The 25217-nt window shown below is 42.8% G+C and overlaps 1 protein-coding gene across 5 annotated transcripts in view; it reads left to right on the top strand.

Annotated features, from left to right (window-relative positions):
- LOC128098405 (protein lifeguard 2-like) overlaps positions 1-25217 on the top strand; it is a 49269-nt gene that overhangs the window by 2299 nt on the left and 21753 nt on the right. For 2 of the 5 annotated variants that reach the window (XM_052719504.1, XM_052719506.1), the window contains 7 exons: positions 2269-2351; positions 10808-11082; positions 18220-18298; positions 19422-19475; positions 20279-20369; positions 24447-24484; positions 24570-24657. In XM_052719504.1, the coding sequence (XP_052575464.1) occupies positions 2269-2351; positions 10808-11082; positions 18220-18298; positions 19422-19475; positions 20279-20369; positions 24447-24484; positions 24570-24657 (708 nt within the window). Of the gene's footprint in view, positions 1-2268; positions 2352-6449; positions 6576-10807; positions 11083-18219; positions 18299-19421; positions 19476-20278; positions 20370-24446; positions 24485-24569; positions 24658-25217 lie in introns of all 5 variants that reach the window. The other 3 variants (XM_052719508.1, XM_052719507.1, XM_052719509.1) reach the window with 3 other exon arrangements.

Here is a 25217-nt window from a genome sequence, read left to right as displayed (position 1 = left end):
CTCTATCCTTGGCTGTCCAGACTGGCCTCAAGCTTGCAGAGATTCCATCACAGCCTCCTAAGTACTGAGATCACAGGTGTGAGCCACCTCATCTAACACAATGTGTCATTGCGGCTTTGACTTTAAAAGGGGATGTGCGTTCTTGTGTTTTCTCAGAAACTAGTGGTAAGACTGCAGATACCAACACGATTTGGAGACACGAGGTTTATGCTAAGCATTGAGAGATGACTCCAGTGTGGAATTTTAGAAAGTCCTTGGAGTAAATGGTACAGTGGTTCTAATAGTAGATAAAAGGATGATGCTCTGCAGAGGACATAGAGGGTCTGTGGCCTGCCGGTCGATTACCCAGGGGCTCAGCAGGAGGTTGGAGTTTTAATTCTGTGGTTTATTTCCCACTACTCACACCTGACTTTATAGACAGTCATTTTTGTTTTTCTATTTATTCTTCTCTCACACAAAACATCCTGACCACTCCTTCCCCTTCCTCCCCTCCTCCCAATTCCTGTCCCACCTCCCCTCTCCCCCAGATCCACTGCTCCTCCATTCTCCTTCAGAAAAGACCAGGCCTCCCAGAGATATCAACTAAACAAAGCATAACAAGTTACAATAAGACTAGGCATAAATCCTCATGTCAAGCCTGGACGAGGCAACCCAGTAGGAGGAAAAGGGTCCCAAGAGTAGGCAAAAGAGTCAGAGACACCCCCACTCCCACTGTTAGGAGTCCTACAGAAATCCCAAGCTAAAGAACCACAACAAATATGCAAAACCCATGCAGGCTCCGTGAGTGCAAAAAGGAAATCCAGTTAACATGACTGGATTTTGGCCAGCGCTGGTTCAAATTTCTAGAGTCTGACCTTGGACGGTTTATTTTAGCCATATTTAAGCACAGCACAATTTTAGGAAAACCTCTCTCTCTCTCTCTCTCTCTCCCTCCCCTCCCTCTCTCCCTCCTTCCCTCTTAGTTCAGTTAGTGCTGTTCATATGTGCAAGGGTGTATGAGCAACCTACCAATGAGTATACCTCCAAAGAAAAATGTCCTCCTTTCTCAGCAGCCGTCAGCTGCCAATAATTCCTCAGCTAGGAGTGGGCTCATGGGCCCCTCTCCTGTCTATGCTGGAATGTTGGCTGGCTTGATCTTGAGCAGGTAACCATAGCTCCTGTGAGTTCATGACTGCAACAACCTTGTCACGTCCAGGAGATCACATTTCACAGCCCTCTTTCTCATCCTTTGGCCTTCATATTCTTTCTGCCTTCTCTTTCTTATGTTCTCTAAGCCTTAGTCTGGAGGATTTTATATATATATATATATATATATATATATATATATATATATATATATATAATAAAAAGTGTATATATAATAAAACATATGTATATAAACACACACACACACACACATATATATATATATATATATATATATATATCCTTGTTTAGGCTTTAACACTCATTGTCACTTATTTTCAGCATGTTAACTAGTCATGAGTCTCTGCATTGACTGCTGCCCTCTGCAAAAAGAAGCTTCTCTGACCAAGGTTGAGAATGGCACAAACCTATGTGTGTACACATAAATATTTATAAGGCTGTTTGACAACGTGACTTTAAGCAAAAAAACAATAGTAGGTCTCCTTTGATGGTCTTGCATATGACTCTTGGTATTTAGACTGTGACAATTATTCACCATTCACAATTGGTGTCAACACAGCTGGTCATGGAAGTGGACTTTTTTTTTTTAAATACCTTTTCTATTGTTTCATGTTTTTCTTTGTCAACACACACATGCCTTATTTTCCTTTGGAAACAATGGAAAGAGTTATTGGGGAAGATAGTCCAGTCAGTACAGTGCTGGCTGCACAAACAGGGGACCTGAGTTCTACCCTAGGATCCACGGGAAGTTGGGCGTTACGGTGCATGCTTGTAATCCCAGTGCAGTGCAGGTGGAGATGGGAGGATCCCTGGGGCTCACTGACCAGCCAGCCTGGCTAATTCAGTGAGTCCCAGGTCCCACAGAGAGACCCTGTCTCACCAATAAGGGGAGCAGCTCCTGAGGAATGAAACCAGAAGTTAACCTCTGGTCCCCAGATGTGAGTGTACACTTATGAACACACACACACACACACACACACCCAGTGCATACTTGTGCATTTGTACCCGTAGCACAAACATGCATACATATATATTCACATGTGCACATACACACCAATAAAAGAAAAGTGAAAGTATCAAATGGAAGAAAATATTTTTCACCCTCAAATCTTCTCCCACCAGGAGGCAGGGTTCACCATGGACAATGTCTCATTCAGGGGTTGGCAGTGGTACCTCCTTTCTGAGCTGTTCCTTTGTAGTGGGTGGTAAGTTTCTTTGCATGCTGATAGGCCTCTCCACCGATGCAGTAATGCAAATCAGACCAAATTAGGCAAAGGCCCGGTTTAATGGGTAAAGCGTTCCTGGGTGATTCCTGGCCCCACAGAGAGGAGATGGGGATGAGAGACCAGAAGAACCTCGTGTCTGTTTTCTGGGATGCAGCTTATATACCCTGTGGGAGTAGTCTTGAGCCTCTCTGGGGGAGGAGCTGTGTTTGGCGGGCTTTGAAGGGCTGGGTTTGGGGAAGTTGAGGTGGATTTTCCACCAGAACCTTCCAGACTCTTTGGGTATAGAGATGCTAGGGTGCCAGGGGTTGAGGTGAAGCTCCCACCCAAACAGTGAGGATGCTATTGCCCAGCTTAATACCATCAGTGACTGCGTGGCACACAGAGCTAACTCAACAAGTAGCTTCCTCACGCAGCAGCTACTCCTCTGCAGATACCTTAGAGCAGTGGTTCTCTACCTGTGGGTTGTGACCTTTGGAGATCCAGTGAACTTTTCAGAGGGGTCGCCTAAGACCATTGGAAAACACAGATATTTACATTACAATTCATAACAGTAGCAAAAACGACAGTTATGAAGTAGCAGCAAAAATAATTTTATGGTTGGGGGTTCACCACAGCATGAGGAACTGTGTTAAAGGGTCTCGGCATTGGGAAGGTTGAGAACTGCTGCCTCAGAGTATAGCAGCATTTGCTGCAAGGACCGATAGAAATTAGTAAGCCAAGAAGATATTGGGGGTCAAATCAAGAGCTGAGAGACGGAAGCAGCACCGTAAGAAGGCTCTCACCTAGTCCTCTCCTCCTCGGGGGGGCTTCAGGAAGACTGTGAGCCACAGGGGGCCAAGGCTCCTTGAGGTGTCACGGGGAGGTATCTCAGACAAACACATGTCTTAATCCATTTGTGCTGCTGTAACAAATTACTGGAGACGTTGTTTATGAGGAACAGACATTTTTCCCAGCTCTGATTGCTGAGTCCCGTTCCCCAGGGTCTCATCCCCCTTGACTATTCCGTCTAAACAATGTTATTTTTTCTTTAAATATATTTTTAATTAAAATACAGTTATATCACCTCTCCCTTCCATTTCTTCCCTCCAGCCCCTCCCAAGTACCCTCCTGACTCCCTCCCAGATTGATGGCCTCTTCTTCGATTGTTACATATAAATTGCATATGTAACAATGAATTATGCATACATATATGCACAAACATATAAACTCAACCTACTGAGTCTGTTTCTGTTGTGTGTATCTGTACAATTTCAGGGCTGACCAGTTTGTATTCGATAAACAATTGGGGGGCTCATCCCTGGAAAGTCTAATTCTCTCTCTCTCTCAGTAGTCATTAGTTGCCTATAGATATTTGTCCGGGGGTTGGACTCCATGAGATCTCTCCCTTTTCACATTAACATGGCTATTGATATTGCTATTGTTTAGGTCTTGTTTATGCAGCCATTTCTAGGAGACACAGTCTCACATCAGACTTCCTGGCCCTCTGGCTCTTACAATCTTTCCCCTCTTCCATGATGTTTCATGAGCCTTTGGTGCAGGATTTTAGTGTTGTAGATGTTTCCAATGGGATTGATCCCCCCACGATCGTTGATCTCTGCAATGTATCTAGTTGTGGTTTTCTGTAATGTCTCTAGTTCCTGTAAAGAGAAGCTTCTTTGATGAGGGGTGATTACACTTATTTGTGGCTATAAAGATCTTTTATAATGTAGTTAGAAATTATGCTGATCTGGTAAAGTGGCAGTACTAGGATCTCATTTAAGATCCATGACCTCACTAGCCCTGGGTGGCTGACTAGGTCTCTAATACCAAGCGTGATTTCTCTTCTGTTGAGTGTCTTAAGTCCAATTAGACAGCTGTTGGCTCCATCAAAATGTGAATGCCACTATTGCATATTTAGTGATACTTCGGCATGCTGATCATTGTTGCGGTTTGTAGGCATTACAACTGGATAGGATTATTGATTACATCCATGTCTTGGTTGCTTTCATAATACTTTCTATTATACTGGCAATTAAGTTTCAACATATAAATTGGGGAAATATATTTAAACCAGAGCACATAATGAGAGATACTCAGTCTGGAGTAAGTGGAAGTTCAACCAGATCATACAGACAATTAGTACATATGAGATGTGTAAGAAAATTTTGGTGATGCTGTGTGTACATAAACTGTTAAAACAGAAGTAAATGCTTCTCAAGGCCTTAAAATTTCACACTAACAGGAAAAAAAACTAAGCCAACTTCCTTAGGTGGTTGTTAGTTTCAGTGTGTGGTATCATTTGTAGGATTTTACATTTTACATGATTTATGTGTTGCATAGTTCACTAATTAAAACTCTCAATATGAAAAAACAGAGCAGATGTATAAAACACATCAAAGGCTGGTTTCAAAAGAGATGATCACGTTTTGTTCCCTGATGATTATAGGCTGCAAAGGATCCACAGGCCATGTGTATCCTCGCCCTTTATGTTAAAGGTGCAGGACTCTGCAATTAAATGTCTAGTTGGTTTACTCACCTACCAAATGAAAGGTACCTGAGGCCATAAATAAATCACACAGTTGATGTTCTTAAGTGACTAGTACATGTAAGAATGCAAACAGCAGGTACATGTAAGAAGATACCTGTGTAGACTATGAGGTTGATGAGAAGAGAAAGGATTTTGATCAAACTGTAGTTAATTCATTAGTTATAATCCTGACATGTAAACAAATAAATCATACTAACTGCATTCTGGAGGGAAAAACATATAATTAACTCAGGTTGACTGTCTACACCCACAAACCAGAGATACTGGGGACTGGACAGAGGTAATGCGTAGGATCTGTGAGACTGTGAGGTTCCAAAGAAGACAGCAGAGGCAGGTATTCTCACTGACTTTTCTTTGTGGCCGGGGTGGGGCCCCTGCTGTAGGCAGGTCTTCTGGACTTCCTATGCTGTGACCTGAGCACAGGGCAACACTGTGTAAGATATTCTTGCTTCCCACCCTCATTCTTTGCCTAGGAGAAATGTTCTCATTGCCCGCGTTGGTTGTACTTCCTCCCAATCTTCATATCTAACACCGTCTCTCTTATATTTTTGGTTGTGAGCCTAACCTTTAACAGCTGAGCCATCTCTCCATCCCCTAACACCATCTTTCTAAGAACCAGCCAACATGTCATCTCCACCTCCATAACTGTAAGTGGCTGTTCTTTCTTACAACTTTTCCTTCTTTCTCCCTTACAAGTACACCATGTACCCTGTCTCCCTGTACACAGGGAAGAATATATCTTTTCTGTATTTCTTTCCCTTCCTCACTCTCTACACACAGTAAACAGGCACTAAATTTAGTGAATGAGTTAGTAAAAAACAAAAACTCCAGAGAGGACAAGTTTCCCCTCCTTCCCTACAAATCCTAGAGAAGGACTCTCGGTAGCTGCTCACCTGATCATGTGTCTTCTCTCACCAAACAGCCTGATCTAGGTCTTCCAGGGCTTCCCATTGATCTGTGGCCTGTAGGTAACAACCTCTCCTCATGGGGGAGGGACACAAAAGTCATCCTGGTCTACCAGAAAGACCAGTTCATACTTTGCTGGAAATGAGCCTTACTCATCTGAAACGATGGTGCAGGACCCCTGGAGCTTTGTGAGCATCTTCCTCTTGCTGAGAGGAAAGTGATGGACAGCTTCCTCATGGATGGAGCCTCTTGCTCCATGACATGGAGTTGGCTTGAATACCCGAGTGTAGGTCTCCTTGAGACCCAACAGAGAGTGCATTGGCTAGCATGAGGATCGATAGAGTGGGTTTGACTTAGAAGTCCTCTTCCTGATAGGAAGGTTCCACCCACCCCAAGCTCCAACTGCCACTCTCTTAACTGTCACCCAGAGCCTTGCTTCTCAGTCTTCCCACCACCTGGCTGTTCTTTGGATGGCTGCTGCCTCAGGAGTCAGGAGAGCTTTGTGAGGACCAGGTGAAAAACCTCATTTGTGTTTCAGGGACCAACCAAACAGAGTTCCTTGAGGAAAACTCAATGCTTTGGGGTTTTGGTTGCTCTTGTCTTTGAGTGCTTTGAAAAATCTTGTTGTCTCTCCTGATTTTTAGGACACTATAGACACCAACTTGGTTATTTGAGCATCTTCCAATGACCTTCAGCTTTACATGAAGATTGCTTTCTCAGAGGAGCTCCAGACTATCATAGAGGGAAATATTTCTTTTTGTCTTCAAAATGTAAATATATTATTATTGTTATTATTATTTGGAATAAATGGCCAGTGTAAAATCTCATTCAAGTCAAGATCATTCCCAACTCAGTTGTATCAGAATAAGGATCAGTCCTATTTGTAGTATTTCTTTCTAGAGAGGCGATAAAATAGTAATTCAATCTTCCTAAATACTATTCTCAAATTTTGCTTTCTAAATTCAAAACTGTATCATAGTGAACTTCACATTGGTGCATGTATATGCATATGTTTTTGTGTGTGTACCAAAATTAATTTATCTACTTCCCTGCTGGTGAATAATGGGCTGTTGGAAATTTTTGCCAGTTATAATGAATGATATACTGAATCCTCTTTAACATGGACCTTTGCCTTCATATGTTTATGGAATAAATTACTCCAACCAGAACTGTTGGGTCTAAAATGCTACACATTTGGTAGCCGGGCGGTGGTGGCACACGCCTTTAATCCCAGCACTCTGGAGGCAGAGGCAGGCGGATCTCTGTTAGTTCGAGGCCAGCCTGGTCTCCAAAGCAAGTTCCAGGAAAGGCGCAAAGCTACACAGAGAAACCCTGTCTCAAAAAACCAAAAAAAAAAAAAAAAAAAAAAAAAGCTATACATTTGGAATTCTGGTAGATATCACTAAATTTCCTCAAAACTGAAAACTATATTGCTATGAGATGCTGTCCCTCAAGTGTGATAATCTACTATACATAGTTGACTTAATGCTTAGGACCCATGATTGTTTTAGAGTAACAAAAATACTTTAATTTTGCTTAAAATTAAGAAAAACTTATGGACATAATAAGGGATAACATAATAAATCCATACTGGATTATATCACTATTTCTAGCAATAACAAGAAAAAGATCATTTTAAATAAGAATAAATTTAAGTTTATAATTATTTATATTAAATATATTTACAGTTTTGTGGAAGAGGGAGCTCAGTAGAAGAAATGTGTAGGTTTATGTGAGTCATAATGTGCCTCTGGATTATTTATTTCTTTATAGCTTTATGATCATGAGAATCATCTTTTTAATCTTTGAATGTATTTTATGTAAAAAAAAAAACATTTCACTACTGCTTTTATTTACAGTTTTTTGGTTGTTTTGTGAGGTGTTATCTCCTAGGCTAAGAGGCTAATTGGCTATTTAGATTTTTTATGAATTGGTTGTTTGTTTTCATTTCTCATCTTCATTGGGTTGCCAATATTTCCCTTTCTGCAGTATAATGAACATTGAAAGTATTTACCATTTTTCATATCAGACTTGTAGGACTTTTTTGTAGTAACATCGGAAGTGTTCTGTACCTCCAATCTGTCAAGCACTTCTTTTTTATGGTATTATTCGTATAAATGCTTATCTAAATAGTCCTTGTATTTGCTAATAAAGCATCTATTTTCAGTTCACCTGTTTATTAGTTACTTTTCTATTTCTGTGACAAAATACCATAACCAAGGCAACTTAGAAACAGTTCAGTTGAGATTATGGTTTCAGAGGGTTAGAGTCCATGGTAGTGGAGCAAATACATGGTGATAGGCAGCTGGAGCAGCAGCTGAGAGCTCACATCCTGATCCACAGTAGGAGTCAGAGAGAGAACACGGGGAATGGCAAGAGTCTTTTGAAGCCTCAAAGCCCACTCACAGTGACACACTTCCCTTACAGTCCACAACTCTTAATCCTTCCCAAACAGTTCCACCACCAAGGGACCAAGTATTCAAACATATGAGCCTATGGGGGAGCATCCTCATTCAAACTGCCACAACCTACAATAAATCTTTGAATGACACATAAAATAACTATTAAACTATTTTTGTTTCCAAGTGCATAACTAATTATTCCAACATCAGAGGACATAATTTGAAGTTTCACCTTTATCAACTATTAAAATCTCATATATACATCAATCTGTTCCTTGAATCTCTTCCATCCTATGGATCCATCTATTTATTGCTACGCTGGCACTATAATTTTAATTATATAGCTTTATATCATATATATCTGATATACATATGTATATATACATTTTGATTTCTGCTAAAGTAAATCAGTAATACATCTCTTATAGTCCTCTTTCAAATTTGCTCTTGATTTTTCTCATATATTTACACTGATGAACTTTACTGTTACTAGAAAATCCTACTGGGTCTTGTAAACTTTAGAGATTAAATGGCATCCTTCCTGGAAGTTTTTTGGACTTCCTGTTTGCACCATTCTAGCTTGGCCATCTTAGTCTGCTTTTCTTGCTCTATCATGTCCCTTGTGAGACAGGATGCAGGCAGCAGTAGAGGGGACTTGCTTGACTCTTCCAATTTAGCTGGATGTGGTAGTGCATGCCTTTAATCCCAGTACTTGGGAAGCAGAGGCAAGTGGATCTCTGAGTTCAATGCCAGCCTGGTCTACAAAGTGAGTTCCAGGATGGCCAGGGCTACACAAAGAAACTCTGCCTCAAAAAATAGCAGTTGCAGCAGCAGCCACAACAACAACAACAAAACAAAACAAAAACAAAAAAATGAAAGAAAGGAAGAAAAGAATCTTCACACGTGCCATGAGATTAATGGGAGAGTCTGCCTTTGCCTTGGTTTACCATCTCGTGGTTTCCTGAGACTTGGCATTTTGGTTGCCGAGCACAGCAGCCACGCCTAACTTCCTCAGCCACCATTTCTGGTCTCTGCTTTCATACTGGTTTCCTCTGCTCCTTCTCTACACTGTAGGTAGAGGTGTCTTTGGATCCCCAGTTCCCTTGCTTGTAAACCTCAGTGATTGCCCACTGCATTGGTTTTCTCTTACAGCGGATCCAACTTGTGCAGACTTAGTACCACAAAACAGCAAACACACAGTCTCTCAGTTCTGCGTCAGAAGTTCCGTATCAGATTCATTGGATTACAACCAAGGTGCCAACATGGCTGGGTTCTTTTCTGGAGACTCCATGAGGAGAAGTTTCCTGCCTTTTTCAGCTTCTACAGGCCACCTACTCTTTGCTCCAAGCTGCTTCTGGAATCATCTCCATATCATCTGTATCATTTTGACTTTCATTTACCTTTCTCAGTCTGTCCTTTCTGTCTTCCTCTCTTCTAAGTATGATCATAAAACAAACAACTTAAATAAACGTTGAGATTGATTGAACCTGGAACCATCTTATCTCAGTGTCCTTGTGTGCATCTGCAGTATTTCTTTTAACAAGCTAACATTTCCAGGGTCCCTGGAGAGGGATGTAGAATCATTGGGGCCTATAAGTCTCTAACATTATTGATGTCATTGAGAAACCGATGTCAGTGTTAAATTATTCCACCCTCAAGTGACAAAATCCCACAAACCCGTTGTTTAGTCTCAGTACACTATCAACTTCCCTATTCTGGAATATGAGCACCTTCAGTTTCTGGGACCTGTCTTCCATGCTTCCTCTGGTCCTGGTCCAGGCTGACTGCTCTATCTGGGAAAACCTTTCTCCACCTCTTTATTTCACCAAGTCCTGTAATCCTCCCAGCCTTTCCATAGGCTTCACTTTCCCTGGGAGTCTCTGAAAATCTGTTCTACTCCCAGTCTTTTCCTCTGGATACCATGTAGTATCTCACACCCTCCCATGTTCCTGACTTGCTTATATTGCCTTAATATCCTTGTTCATCTGAATATCTTCTTCCCCCAGTGTAAGAAGCAATTAAAGACAGAAGCAATGGTAGAATCTCCACATGCCCCTTTAACTCCTTACTGAATGAATTAAAACATTGATTTTCTGTAATAGAAGGCAAATTATTTTTCTCTACAATAGTGGTTCTCAACCTTTCTAATGCTTCGACCCTTTAATACAGATCCTTGTGTTATGATGACTCCCAAATCATAAAATTATTTTCATTGCTATTTCATAACTGTAGTTTTGATACTGTTACAAATCATAATATAAATGTTTTTTAGAGATAGAGATTTTTTTTTTTCCGGAGCTGAGGACTGAACCCACGGCCTGCGCTTGCTAGGCAAGCGCTCTACCACTGAGCTAAATCCCCAACTCCTGGAGATAGAGGTTTGTTGAGAGGCGGCGGCCCACATGTTGAGAACTGTTGCTCAACAGGATCCATCTTACAAGTATTTGCTCATTCATTTAGGAAATATTTATTATGCATTAATGTGAAATACATGAATCCACAGTCAATAAAAATAGGAAATGATCACTTGAAAGTAATAAGAATACTAAGGAAATGGGGGTGTGGTCATGAGGACATGAATGACAGGTCTTCTCTTCCAGGAAAATAGACTTGGAAGTCAGTGAGCCAATCAACTTTAGTTCTGGAGATCATCAACACCTGGTTCAGAAAGCAGCAATTAAAAGTGGCCACTCTAAGATTGATCAGCCCTTCACATATTCATCCAGAAACACACCACAAGAAGCCATAAAGTACCCACGTTCCAAGCAAAGAGATACGGCAAATACCTATGCAGTACAAATTTCAGACGATGTTATCTCAGAGGAGACCATCACAAGTCCGCCCGGTCCCTTCGAAAGCATGTCTATCCGTAAAGGTAAGAGTAGAGTACTTGAGCTTGGAAAGGAGCAATGTTTTCTTAAAATATTTCCATGGTGTATACTGCCAGAAAGAATGGATTCTTTTTTATTTAGCTCTTCTGCCCTTTCTTACTATGAAGTGTGTCAAAGGCTGTTGTCATAGACTGCCATGATGTCGTCCAGGAGACTCAGAGATCCATAATAAACATATGACAAACAACATTCGGATTTTTTTAGGAAGTGTGAGTTAACTATTGATTATTAAATGTTTTGCCTACATACAACATGATCACATAATATTGGCTGAAGTCTTTAAACATTAATTCAATATCCTATATATTTATTCTGGAATAAACCAGGAATAGATTCATTGAGGAATGACAGAAATTTTTTAAATTGTGACATAAATAAATGAGAACTTTTTTTCTCATAAAATATGATGTTGAAGGGTAGGTACCTAAGGCCAGTGCCATGGTTCCCCATGTCCCCAAGCCTTTTTGGGGTCTGGATAGCTTGCAGGTGGACTCTGAACTTTGACTCCCAGTGATGCCTCTCCATGCATGGTTCGCTCTGCCATAGCCTGGAAAGAGGCCTTTGGGAGCTCTAGCCTTTCAAGGTGGAAAGGGAGAGGGCCAAAGAAAGACCAAGGGCCAAGGGATGACAAAGTTTCTGGCAGCTCCAAGAAGTCCCTTTCATGAGAGGAGTCCTAAGAGCTCTCTAAACTGGACCTTTCTAGAGGCTTCCCCAGAACCACATCCCTGCAAGAGCTTTCATCCACCTATAGTTGATCCTATCAGAAGCACATGACAGCTCTCTCTGTATTTTCTTTGTTGGGCTGATTATCATATTTCACAAGATCTGGATCAGAGCATAAGAAGCCAGGGCAGATGTATGTCTAACCAGTCAACTGCCTAGATGCCAAGACCTTCACAGTGCCATGTAAGAGCAGGAGTTCTGAAATTAGTCTTTACAGCTCTCTGAATGAAGAAGTTACAGTGTCATGTTGGAGATGTGGAAGCCATATTTAAAGAGGTAGAACTGAAATATATATATATATATATATATATATATATATATACATATGTGTATGTGTGTGTGTGTGTGTGTGTGTGTGTGTGTGTGTGTGTGTAGAAGCCCCCTCGCCAAAGTTAATGATTTACAGCAGTGTCTTCTGGAGACAGGTGAGCCTTTCTCTGCTTTCACAGGTTACACAGTATATCAGATGAAAGTGTCATGGAGAGAAGAAAATTATCAGGGTAGTGAGGGAAGAGTTATGGAAGGAAAACCTGTAATTCTTGAAGGCATCTCTATGAAAATACAATTTAAAATTCATTAAGTTCACCCATTTTAAGTGTACAATGTTTTCAGTACTTTTACAGATTTGCAGCCAGCACCATAATCAATTTGGGATCATATTCAATTCACTTCCAAATGAAATCCATCAGGAGTTCCACCCACCTTCCTTGGCCTTGCCAGAGGAATCTACTCTATAACCCTATGGATCTGCCTACTAAGGCCATTCATACAAGCAGGAGCACAAAGCATATGCTCTTTTGGAAATCTCTTCCTTCATGAAGCATAAGGTTTTAAGGTTCACCCACTTTGGAGCGTTAGTTCTTATTCATTTTATGGCCATACAGTATTCTATTGCCTGATGATAACACATGATGTTGATGTGTTTGTTACGAAGTTTGAATCCACTGGGAAAAGACCACAAACTCAATCCAATTTAGGATTAATGAATTTATTATCACTGCGAGCAGGATGACAGCCTTAAAGCCAAGATGAAGGCATGCCACCTGGAATGGGCTAGAGGAAGGGTCCTTAAAGGTGGAAACCACAATCATCTTGCTTTTCTGGAATGTGCAGCTACTCTAAAAGCTGTCTCACTCCCCTCAGCTAGCAAGGAGCTCTTTCTCACTCCCTGGTACACAGTCATAAGCAGGTTTATAAAAGCCAGAGCAAGCAGTTAATTATCTCACAGTCATTTTACAATTCTGAGGAGGGGGCAAGGAGTTAGAGTTGCCTGGAACTTACCTTTTAGAAATTTAGGATGAGTGCCCAGCACAACGTGCAGTTTTCCTTACCCATCACATATTTGTCAGTTGATAATTTGGCTGTTCTGCCTTTTGGTTATTGTGACTAGCGCTGCAACCAATATCCATGGAGAGCTCTAGCAGGTGTTGGCAGGCCTTGCCCTTCCCACTTCCCTCTCCCTTGTGAACCATAGGTTACATCCCTAAAGCTAGCTACCAAGGTCTATTCCCTTATTTGGACACTTTCTTATACCAGACTCATTCCTAAGGCTGATCACCAAGGTCCAACTATCAAACAATCAAAATCCCCTTCTGGCTAGCCTAATTAATATGCCATATCAAAATATGCCTTCACATCCTAGCCCATTCTAACACAGACCTCCCCTTTTTTCCTCTTTAAAAAAAATTCATGCCTGCAATGTCATTTGCTGCTGTTTTTACTTCCCCACGTGATAAAGGATCTCTCTATAAAAACAGGTGTTTGGGTGTGGTTTGTGCCTAATCCCGGGTCCGGGAGGGAGTACCCTGCTGTGTGCAGGTCCCATCAGTTCATATATCAGTTTTATATAAACTTATTTACACTTCTCTTAGAAGGAATGAGGGATTGTTGGATGACATCACAAGTATCCTTCACCTTTTGAGGAATGGCAAAACTTTTCCAAAACAGCTGCACCAGTTTTCCTTTCAACAATAATGTATGAAGTTTCCGGTTTCTCAACACCCTGGCCAACACTGGTTATTGTCTTTCATTCTGACTGCAGACATCCCAGTGATTGTGAAGCAGTATTACGTAAGAGTTTTCACTTGAGTTTTCCTTTTTCCTCCACTTTTATTGAAAATAGATTTTTTTTTCTCACGTAATATATCATGATTACGGTTTTCCCTCCCTCTACTCCTCCAAGGTCCTCCCCTCCCCTCCAATCCGGATCCACCCGCTTTCTGTCTTTCACTAGAAAACAAACAGGCTTTTAAGGGATAATAATAAAATACAACAAAATAAAGTATAATAAGGTAGAACAAAAACTATCATATTGGAGTTGGACAAGATAAACAGAAGGAAAAGAGCATAAGAGAAGGCACAAGAATCAGAGACCCACTCGTTCACAAACAGAGGAATCCCATCAAAACAGTAAACTGGAAGCCGTAATATATGCGCAGAGGACCTGGTACAGAAGGCTGTCAGCGCACAGCCTCAGTCTCTGTGAGTTCCTAGCAGCTTTGCCTATGTTCATTTAGATGGCCTTGTTTCCTTGATGTCGTACAACCCCCTGGCTCTTACACTTTCCTCCTCCCCTTCCAAGGGGTTCCCTGATCCCTGAGAGGAGGAATTTGATAAAGACATTCCATTTAGGGCTGAGTGTTCCAAGCTCATTCACGCTGCATGATGTCTTGCTGGGGGTCTTTGTATTTGTTCTCATGAACTGTAGGAGGAAGCTTTTCTGATGATGGCTGAGCAAGGCACTGATCTCTGAGTATAGCAGAATGTCATTAGGAATCATTTTATTGCTATTTTTTTTTTAGACCAGTAATATTTGGTTTTACCCTAGCTAGGTCCCTGGGCTATCTAGTCTCTGGTTCTTGGTCCTACAAGCAGTGTCAGGTGTGGGATCCATCTGGTGGAGTGGACCTTAGGTCCAATCAGTGATTGATTGGTATTCCCACAAGCTTTGTGCCACCATTGTACCAGCATATCTTGAAGAACAACACTGTAGATCAAAGCGTTTGTGGCTGGCTTCGTCTTTATGTGTCTCTTGTGGTAGCATGCAGAGTACTCTCCTGTACAAAGACACTAGCAAGTGGGGGTGAATGTAGGTGAATGTAGGGTTCTATGTAGGCACCAGCTCAGCTTCTCCATGCTCAGAGCTGTGTAGTGTTGTCTTCAGCAATGAGGCCTTGCTGTCAGCTTGTGGGGAGCCCAGTCTTGGCATCAGTCTTGATTGTTTGGGGGTTCCCTTGGGACCCCTTTGATCAACAACTCAATTAGATGTAACCCAATTCAGGTACAGGAAGCTTCACTTGATGATGAGATGACAAACTGGGGCTCTGTCTCCACCCTTATTGCTTTTGATAGGATGGCCATTTTTACTATGTTAATCCTACTGATCCATAAGCATGGGAGATCTTTCCATCTTTTGATACCTTCTTCAATGTCTTGAAGTTTTTTTTCATACATGTCTTTCAATTGCTTATTTAGAGTTATCCCAAGATATTTTATATTATTTGAGGCTATTGTGAAAGATGTTGTTTTCCTGATTACTTTTTTATTCTGTTTGTCATTTGTTGACAGGTGGACTGATTTTTGTAGTTAATTTTATAGCCAGCTACTTTGCTGAAAGTGCTTATCAGCTGTAGGAGTTTCCCAGTGGAATTTTATGATCACTTATTTCTATTATCACATCATTTTCAAATAAAGATACTTTGACGTCTTCTTCCTTTCCAATTTTTATCCCCTTGATCTCCTTCAGTAGTCTTTTTCCTCTAGCTAAGATTTCAAGTGCTCTGTTGAATAGTTATGGAGAGAGTGGACAGCCTTGTCTTGTTCTTGGTTTTAGCGGAACTGCTTTGAGTTTCTCTCCATTTAAGTTGATGTTATGGGACTGCTGTAGATTGCCTTTGTTATGTTGAGATGTGTCCCCATATCCCTAATCTCCCCAGAATTTTTATCATGGAGGGGTGTTGGATTTTGTCAAAGCCCTTTTTTGCATCTAATGAGATGATCATGTGGTTTTTGTCTTTTGGTTTGTTTATATGGTGGGTTACATTTATTTATTTATTTATGAATGTTGAACTATCCCTTCATCTCTGGAATGAAGCTTACTTGATCATGGTGGATGATTTTTTTGATGTGTTCTTGGATTCTGTTTGCAAGTATTTTATTGAGATTTTTAGCATCTATGTACATAAGGGAAATTGGTCTGAATTCTCTTTCTCTGTTGGGTTTTTATGTGGTTTGGTATCAGTATAACTGTGAGATCATAAAATGAGATGGTTAGTGTTCCCTCTGTTTCTATTTTGTGGAATAATTTGAGGAGTATTGGCATTAACTCTTCTTTGAAAGTCTGGAAGAATTTTTTGCTAAAACTGTCTGGCTCTGGGCTTTTTTTTTGAGAGAGACTTTTAATGACTACCTTTATTTCAGTAGGGTTTATAGGTCTGTTTAAATTGTTTATCTGATTTTTTTTCCGAGGCAGGGTTTCTCTGTGTAGTTTTGGTGCCTTTCCTGGAACTCATTCTGTAGCCCAGGCTGGTCTCGAACTCATAGAGATCCGCCTGGCTCTGGCTCCTGAGTGCTGGGGTTAAAGGCGTGTGCCACCCCCGCCCGGCTTGGACCCATTTTTCATTCAGTAGTGAGTTGTTCAGCTTCCCTGAGTTTGTCAGCTTTCTGTTGTTTCTGTTATTGTTGATATCCAGCTTTAGTCAATGGTGATCAGATAGGATGCAGGGTGTTATTTACGTTTTCTTGTATCTTTGGAGACTTGTTTGTATCCAAGTATGTGGTCAATTTTGGAGAACGTTTTTGAGGTGCTGAGAAGAAGGTATATTCTCATGTGGTTAGGTGAAATTTTCTATTTTAAGGCCTTTTTATTGTGCTTCAGCTATGTTGGAATACTCAGGACCTGCTGTGATAGGGTTGTTGAGCTCTAGTGGAGACATATTGTCCTCGATGTTATTGATTGTGTTTTTTTCTTTATTAATAAATTTTTTATTCATTTTTACATACCAACTGCAGATCCCCCTCTCATCCCTCCTCCTGCTCCCCCAGCCTTCCCCCCCCTCCCCCCCCCCCCCCCCCCCCCCCCCCCCCGCCACAAACCCACCCTCCATCCCCTCCTCCAAAACATTAAGGCCTCCCATGGGGAGTCAGCAGAGCCTGGTACACTCAGTTGAGGAAGGTCCAAGCCCCTCCCTCTTGCATCAAGACTATGCAAGGTGTCCCACCATAGGCATTGGGCTCCAAAAAGCCAGCTCATGCATCTAGGATAGATCCTTATTCCACTGCTGGGGGCCCCTTAAACAGACCAAGCTACACAACTATCTCACTTATGCAGAGGGCCTAGTCCAGTTCCAATGCAGGCTCCACAGTTGTTGGTCTAAAGTTCATGAGTTCCCACTAGCTTGGTTCAGTTGTCTCTGTGGATTTCCCCATCATGGTTTTGATGCCCCTTACTCATAGAATCCCTCTTCCCTCTCTTCAGTTGGACTCCTGGAGCTCAGCCTGGTGCTTGACTGTGGGTCTCTGCATATTGATTGTGTTTTAATACTGATGTCTAGGTATCTGGGTTTGGGAAGATTGCAATTCTAGGTGCTGATATCTTGTCTTTGTTCGTTCCTTCGTTTCTGTTTCCCTCACTGGCTCTTAGGAGAGTGTGGTATCTGTGTGTTGCCTGGTAGGAAATTGGGGATTGGACTTGGAGGCATGGAGGGAGAGGTGAAGATCTGTAGTTAGTTTGCCTGTTTGCCTGGTCAGAGTGGCCTGTGGGTTCCCAGGAAGACTTGCATGTTCATAATGATTAATGGTCTTGAACATCTTTTGCATGCTTGTTAGCTATCCACATGTCTTCTTTGGGGAATACCATTCAAATCCTTTGCACATTTAAAATATACCAACAATGACGTTATCATGTCCCATGATTCTGTGCATTGACTAGCCTTGGGTTTGACAGCAGGAGCCTTTACCTGCTGATCTCTCTCACCAGCCCCCAAGAAAACATTTTTAATAATTAGACTGGATACTCTTTTTGTTTGTCTATTCTTACAACTGGGTGTCTCTTTGTTGCTCCGTTTGGTTTCCACCTCCTAAGCTGAAGTATTCCTCTGGCTTCAGCCTTCTGAGTAGCTGGGATTACCAGTGTACCCCACTGTGTTGGCTTTAATTAGATATTCTTTAAAAGTTCTACAGAGATAAAAACACATTGTGCAGATTTGTGAAATTCTCAGAGAATTAAAGTACACACACACACACACACACACACACACACACACACACACACACACATACACACACTTAAAGAGGTTCTCCAGAGTCATTTTGTTCTCGAGTGGCGATGGGACATTCCGTTCACTGGACGGGAAAGTGTGTCTGGTTTCACCTTTGGACATTGTGTCTCATCTCCACAGGGTTCATCCTGAAGGTGTTCGTTGTCTTATCAGTCCAGCTGCTGGTCACTGCGACAATCATCGGCGTGTTTGTGTTCAGGTGCGTCTTTCTCACCGTCTACGATTAGACGCTACATTGCTCACGGGAATGCTCGAGGGATCAGCTTCCTTTAATCTGGAGCACTTGAAAATATGGTTTTTGTTCTTGGTTATTGTGGATGACATTCTTCCTGTAGAATGATATACTTCCTGAAGTACCTCTTAGGCTAACACAACAGGATAAAAGTTATTTTTCTTAAATTGTGCAGCAAATTTAAGAGGGAGCCCCTGGTTAAGACCTTCATTTTTAAAAATACCGAGGGCCGGGGCTGGAGGCACATAATTTTAATCCCAGCACTTGGGAGGTGGATGTCTGTGAGCCTAGATGTCTGCAGAGTTTAGAATTTAACTTCCTAGGCCAAGAACATTTTTCTTACTCTTCCTTTGGGCATTGTTTTCTTTTTAATTTTCTCTGAGCCACTTTCTCAAATATAACTGGCTAAGGAGAAATAGGTGAGATCATGGAACACTGCTAAATTCTGTAATTATTTGAGGGACTTTAATCCATCGCCAGTTTCATCCTATTGAAAGTGCTATTCAAAACACAAACCTTGAGTTCATTTATTTTAGCTTAAACATACATCAGTCTCAGTATTTTATTTTGTTTTTTGTTTTTTTTTTTTTTTGATATAGGGTCTCACTATGTAGCTCTGACTGTCCTCCCTATGTAGATCAGGCTGGCCTCACTGTGTAGACCCAGGCTGGCCTCAAGCTCACAGGCCTCTGCCTCTGCCTCTGCCTCTGCCTCTGCCTCTGCCTCCCAAGTGCTGGGATTAAAAGTATGTGCCCTCAGGCCTGGCCCTCAGTATTTTTAAAAATGAAGGTCTTAACCAGATGCTTCCTTTTAAATTTGCTGTATAATTTAAGAAAAATAACTTGTATAATGTGTCTTTCTTTTCTTGGTGCAGGGGATTTGAACCCAGGGCCTCACTCATGCCAAGCAAACACTCTCATGGGAATGCTAGCAGCCTATCTCTCCATGAAAAAGAATGTCTCAGTGCTTCCTCCCCATTTGTCCTCATGATCATTTAGAGTTTGCCCATCTTTCTCGTGACACTCTGAGACTTCTATTTTAGTTAGCAAAACTGACTGTTTTATGGAAACCTGTATTCTTCTTTCAACAGCAAACCTCTAAGACAGTGGGTCATCAGCGTGCCTTGGTTCATCTATGCACTCCTGTAAGTATCATTTGTGATTCTATGAATAGACCAAGATTTGATCACTATTAAAAATGTGGTAAAGAGCAACATTCTTGCTGGGTATGGTGATGCATGCCTATAAGCCCAACACTTAGGAGGTGAAGACAGAGGGATCAGGAATTCAAGGCCAGCCTTGACTGCATAAGACTCTGATTCAAAGTAACACAAACGAAGAACAAAAAAGCGTACAAAAACACCCAGGGTAAAGAGTAATATTCTTACATTTTATTTGTTTTTCTTTATGTGTATTTGTGTGTGTGTGTGTGTGCTGGTTTGTATGTGCACCCTGTGACACAGGTGTCCACAGAGAGTGACAGAGAATGTTGGATCCCCTAGAACTGGAGTTGCTGGGGCTTTGAAATTGTGCTATAAATAAATCAAACTCATTGGTGAAAATTTCATAGAGTTTTAATAGAACTTCTCTGTCTTTTTATAATTCACCATGAATCTATTTGTAACAAAGATTTTAAAAGTCAAGCTATTTGTGTTTGGAAACTTTAAAAAACTCATTTTGAAGGCTTAAAAGAGTAAGTAGGAAATAGCTATTTAGTTTGCTCTATATATCAGGTATGGGCATGTGAGGATACACTTGCGCCTGTGTCCCTCTGTCTGTCTCTGTGCACACTCCTCCCGTGAGGACACACCTGTGTCTGTGTCCTCTGTCTGTCTCTGTGCACACTCCTCCCGTGAGGACACACCTGTGTCTGTGTCCTCTGTCTGTCTGTGCACACTTCTCCCGAGTTTGCAAACTGAAGCAGTAACTGGTGGTTTCCCATCCCCAGCCCAGCGTGCTTTATTGTGATCATCGTGCTCGCTTGCTGTAGGGATGTCCGGCGTCAGGTGCCCATGAACTACATTCTCCTGGCATTATTTGTGAGTAACTCCCCTCGGCAGGTGCTGCAGCCTCCCTCTGACACATCCTTCTGTCGCCACATTACCTTCACTACTTTTCCTGTGGGAACTTCTGGTGCAGAAAGGCAGGGAGGGAACATTTGTACAGAAATAGTAACTTCTCCGGAGACAGTGTCCTCACCCCTTACGGAGTTGGATTCTAGGTCACTCTTGTTCTGGCAAGCTTGCCTCTCTTGAAGCCATTTAAGAACCCACACCCAAGTCAGGGCTGTGTCTGCAGTTAACCTAGTCAATCTCTGTCAGGAATAACAAACACATTTCTCATTAAGGAGTAGCTTCCACTTCTGACTCCCAAGCCTATGAACTAGAAATTTAATTTTCTTCATTTTGTAAGATGTATTTTACTGCAAGTCCCTCATGGGAGTAGAAGTCATCTCTGAGCTTTGGCTCTTCCCCAGTTCAACGATGTTCCTGTCAGTACAGGGGTCTTCCTGCTGACAGAGCTGAGGCTGTGGTGTAGACCCTTGACTACCCACATTTCCCCACAACCTGGTCCACCACCAGGCCTCATCACATCTATGCTTCTGTATCACCAATGCTGTTCTAGCCATACGAATCACGTGACCACCCTTTTTATAGCCAATTCTAGGTTTGTTTGCTTGCTTGCTTCCTTTTTTCTGCTCACGGGGACCCAAGAAACAAATAGCTGAACTCCTAGACTCCTTAAACCCAAATACAATCAGAATCTCTGCTGTTTCACTCCCACCAACCCAGGCTCAACACCCCAGAGAATTCTAGGGCTTATCATGAGACTGAGCAGCACCTCAGAGTCACCCTCTAATACCGACTCTCTCGAGAGTCCGGCCAAACCTTGTGAGTCCCAGCGGCTTGGTTTTCAGCAGCTGGCTGGTAGAAATTGCCTGGGCTGTGTTAATGCTCTTGGAACAGTCCAGTGCTGGCCTGGCATGACTAAGGATGGTGCCAGCCTTGTGTTTTGTTTCCTCCATGTAGTGCTGCCCATTCCTTTCTATGCAGATTGACTTCTAGAGCCGGTTCCAAATCAGATTTGAGGTGGTTTACACCAATATATCTGCAATATGAGAAGAAAAATACCTCGACAGGGAAGTCAAATGGAAGGACAAATAGAACAGGGAGGCAAACACAGTCGTTAGATTAGTGTGCAAAATGCACTGGGTGCACACTTGACTGTCCCAATGTTGGATTTAATTCTGCGTCTGCTGCTGCTCAAAGCAAGCAAATGCATGGGGCCAGTGACGTGAGTGCATGGGTGCCAACCAGTGTTTTTATAATTTACCCGATGTGGGAATAGGTGGGGGAATATGGCTGTCTGCCACCCACAGTGGTATTTTCTTCCAAGTACTGAGGAGCCTTTCTTGTCTGTAGTGGATCCCCAGCTCATTGCCCAGACAATGAAGAAAGATGCCCCAGTTCCTGTACTGTATTGTGGACTGTGTGGTATTTTCACAAGGCCCTTGCCCCCACCTGTCTTCTCAAGACATTTTTCTTTATCTTTTCCTGGCTCAATTATTTCCTACTTCTCCATCTCCAGGAGAGATCCTGAAGCAGCAGATGATGGGCAGGGGCAGGGGCAGAGAACTGCTTTGTCACTATGTAGTCCTGGCTGGTCTGGACCGGGTATAGAGACCAAGATTGCTTCACACTCACCTCTCTCTGCCTCCTGAGTGCTGGGATTAAAGGTGTGCACCACCACAACCTGGCTATGTTTGAACTTTTTATTTTAAACATTTAAATAAAGGCTAAGGATGCGACTCAGCTGTAGAACACTTGCACAGCATGGGTGAGGCCCTGAGCTTGATTCTCCAGCACCACCACAAATATTTTTTTTTTAAATGAAGGAAGCCAAAGAGATGGCTGAGTTGGTAACACATTTGCTATTCAAGCATGAGGTCTGGAGTACAGATCCTGAGCACCAACGTGAGATCCAGGAGAATGTCTCTAACTCCAGCATTGAGGAAATCTGAACAGGGTTGAGACAGGTGGATCCCAGAAGATTATCTGCCAGTCAGTCTAACCAAATCAATGAGATCTAAGCTCAACTCTAAGCTCACTTAAAATAAGGTGGGAAGGAGCTGAGAAGACAGCACACACGGACCCCTGCCCCATTTCATGTACTTATGAGCACGTGCACCTGCGTGCACACACCCCCTCATATAAAACTCTCTCACACACACACATAAACACATACAAACATATGCATCAAAATGCATACAGAGATGTACACGAAGGCTGGGTGTGTTGGTGAACACTTGCAATTCCATCCCCTAGGAGGCAGAGTCAGGAAGATCACTGTGAGTCTGGGGCCATAGTGAGTTTCTGGTTTACATAGTGAGTTTCAGGCAGTCTGGGTTATACAACAGAACCAAAACTAAGACAATTTAAAAAGTTTAATAGGCTAGATTTTTTTTTCAAAGGAAAGGTGTGCCCAATAGGTGAGGTGGTGCATACCTTTAATCCCAACATATGGGAGACAGAGGCAGGTGGATCTCTGTAAGTTCCAGGTCAGCCTGGGCTACAGAGTGAGGCCCTGTGTCCAAACAAACAAACAAACAGGTTTAAGCTACTGTCTGCAAAGGGGCTTTCCTCATGGGGCTTTGCGAGTGGCCACTAAAAGGGGCCATACTGTCTAGGGCAAGTAACGGCTTTATTTTCTAGATTCAGCATCCTGCCCAAGTGTTAGGAAATAACATGGAGAAAAACATTTCAGAAAAAGTGTTGAGAGAAAACAAGAAAATATTCACTCTGGCCACACAGACAGCTTTTGTCCCCTAGAATCTGTGACTCTGAGTCCCTGTCCTGAGCATGCTTGCCTGTCTTCTCTCCCTCCCTCCCTCCCTCCCTCCCTCCTTCCTTCCACCAGTCTCTCTCTCTCTCTCTCTCTCTCTCTCTCTCTCTCTCTCTCTCTCTCTCTCTCTCTCTCTCTCTCTCTCCCTCCCCCCACCAACTGGAGAAATAGGAAGTAACTGCACAAGGAGAAAATTAAAACGACATGTCTTAGGAGGAGGGTTAGAATCAAGCACATTATTGTGGAGGTATCATTTGCACATAGAATAGATCTGGTGGAGATAAGGACCCCTTCTTAGATACATTAATGAAGTCCAGCATGAGGCAGTCACCCACTGGGAAATCCAGAAAAGCCACTGGGGACTTTTGGACCCCAATTCTTTTCCCGCCTATGGTGGGTTGGGGAACTCCAAAGCCAGTCTGGTGTTAGCATTTTGCTTAGGATATGCTTTCCTTCTTGATCTCTGGGACCAGAGGACTTCCCTGGTCCTTCCCATAGACCACCAAGTTCCCGAGTGTCCTGTGGGCTGGAAAACCTCTTCAGTCCTGCAGCTGCTTGCTGTCTGTGGTCCTGAGCCTGGCTGTGGGTCTGCCAAGTGTATGTCAGTCTCACCCTCGGGCTCGCTTGCCCACTGGATCTCACCTGCCATCCCTCTCCCACATTGCCCACAGCCTGGTTCCATCTGGGTGGCAGGAATCCTTCAGGACATCAGCCTTGTGCTGTCACCTCTGCTAGGAGCTGGTCTGCAGCGCCATATCCCAACTCTGAGGTCTCATCCCAGGTCTGAGGCCTGAAGAAATATTTTGTTAGCAGGGACCACGGGTAGAGGCATTATACAAGTGTGGGCAAAGCATTATGGGAACAGCATCTGCTGCTCTGATGGAGTGTGTAGATAATGGGATGGCCCTGTTTGACCAATGAGGGTGTGGTCCACAAATGAACCTTTTACCTTGGTTTCTTAGCTCGCCATTAGTACATAGTTCATGCACTGAATATGTGGAAGTTACTGCAACTCTCTTGGACGTTCTTACTAACGAGGGGATGTTCTTCCTCCAGTTCTAGGGAGAATGTGATTGGAGTAGTTAGTTGTACCATTTGTTCCCCATAACCACCTTGTAGCTGGGGTCCCAGGGTTGTGCTCATGTCCCGAATCGCTCCCTAGATCCTGCCCAAGTGCACACATGATCCTGCCCAAGTCACCTCTCCCACAGTCTAGGACTTGTCCTCATGCTTGGAGAAACAGGCTGCTGATTGACTGTGAATTTTGTTTTTAGACACTCCTGGAAGGTCTGCTGCTAGGAAGTATGTCCGTGTAAGTCCCTGCCACATACTTCTGTTTTACTGTGTACGCTTTTCTCTGAGTGTGTCTGAACAGTAACCACAGTCTCTGCTTCCAGCTTCTATAAAGCAGAAGAGATTCTGTGGGCAGCGGGAGCAACCACTGTGGTGACGTTAGCGCTTACTTTATTTGCTCTCCAAACAAAAGTACGTATTACTGACACAGCTCTCTAGCGTAAGGGAGTTGTGGGCTGTGTTCCTGCGTCCCTCCCCACCCGTTCTCACCCACACCTGCCTGCTGTCTCATGGGCCTCAACAGCATGGCCTTCCCTTGTCAGAGACTGGGCCAGGGAGCCTCAGCTGGAAACTGGAGGGACAGAGGAGAAAGGCACTTATTCCCACGGCACCCTCCCTACAGGTTCCTCTTGGGCTAGCCACATTCCTTACCAAAATTCACTTACAGCTTGTCTTAACATGGCCAGCCTAACACAGCCCAACTTCCTGGATTCCTGTGTCCCTGTCCCTTGGGCCCTACGGGCAGTCAGAGGGGCTCACCTCATTCCTTTCAGCCTACTTTTGGAGGTGGGTCCTTTACACACCAACAGCCCTCCTCAAGTTATACTATTGGGTGTGCCCTGTGTTCCCTGCTGGGGCCCTGGTTTAAAATTCAAAGGTTTTCACAGTTACTAGGACTCAAACGCCACTACTACCCCCAATATAATTTACGACTGCTCTTATTTTGGTGGGGTACTAGGGATTGACTGAGG

The sequence above is a fragment of the Peromyscus californicus genome, unplaced genomic scaffold, assembly GCF_007827085.1.
Source record: "Peromyscus californicus insignis strain IS unplaced genomic scaffold, ASM782708v3 Scaffold_6__1_contigs__length_162567912, whole genome shotgun sequence".
NCBI lineage: Eukaryota > Metazoa > Chordata > Mammalia > Rodentia > Cricetidae > Peromyscus > Peromyscus californicus.
Note: the sequence above shows the minus strand (reverse complement) of the source record. Positions and strands in the feature narration are given on the sequence as shown.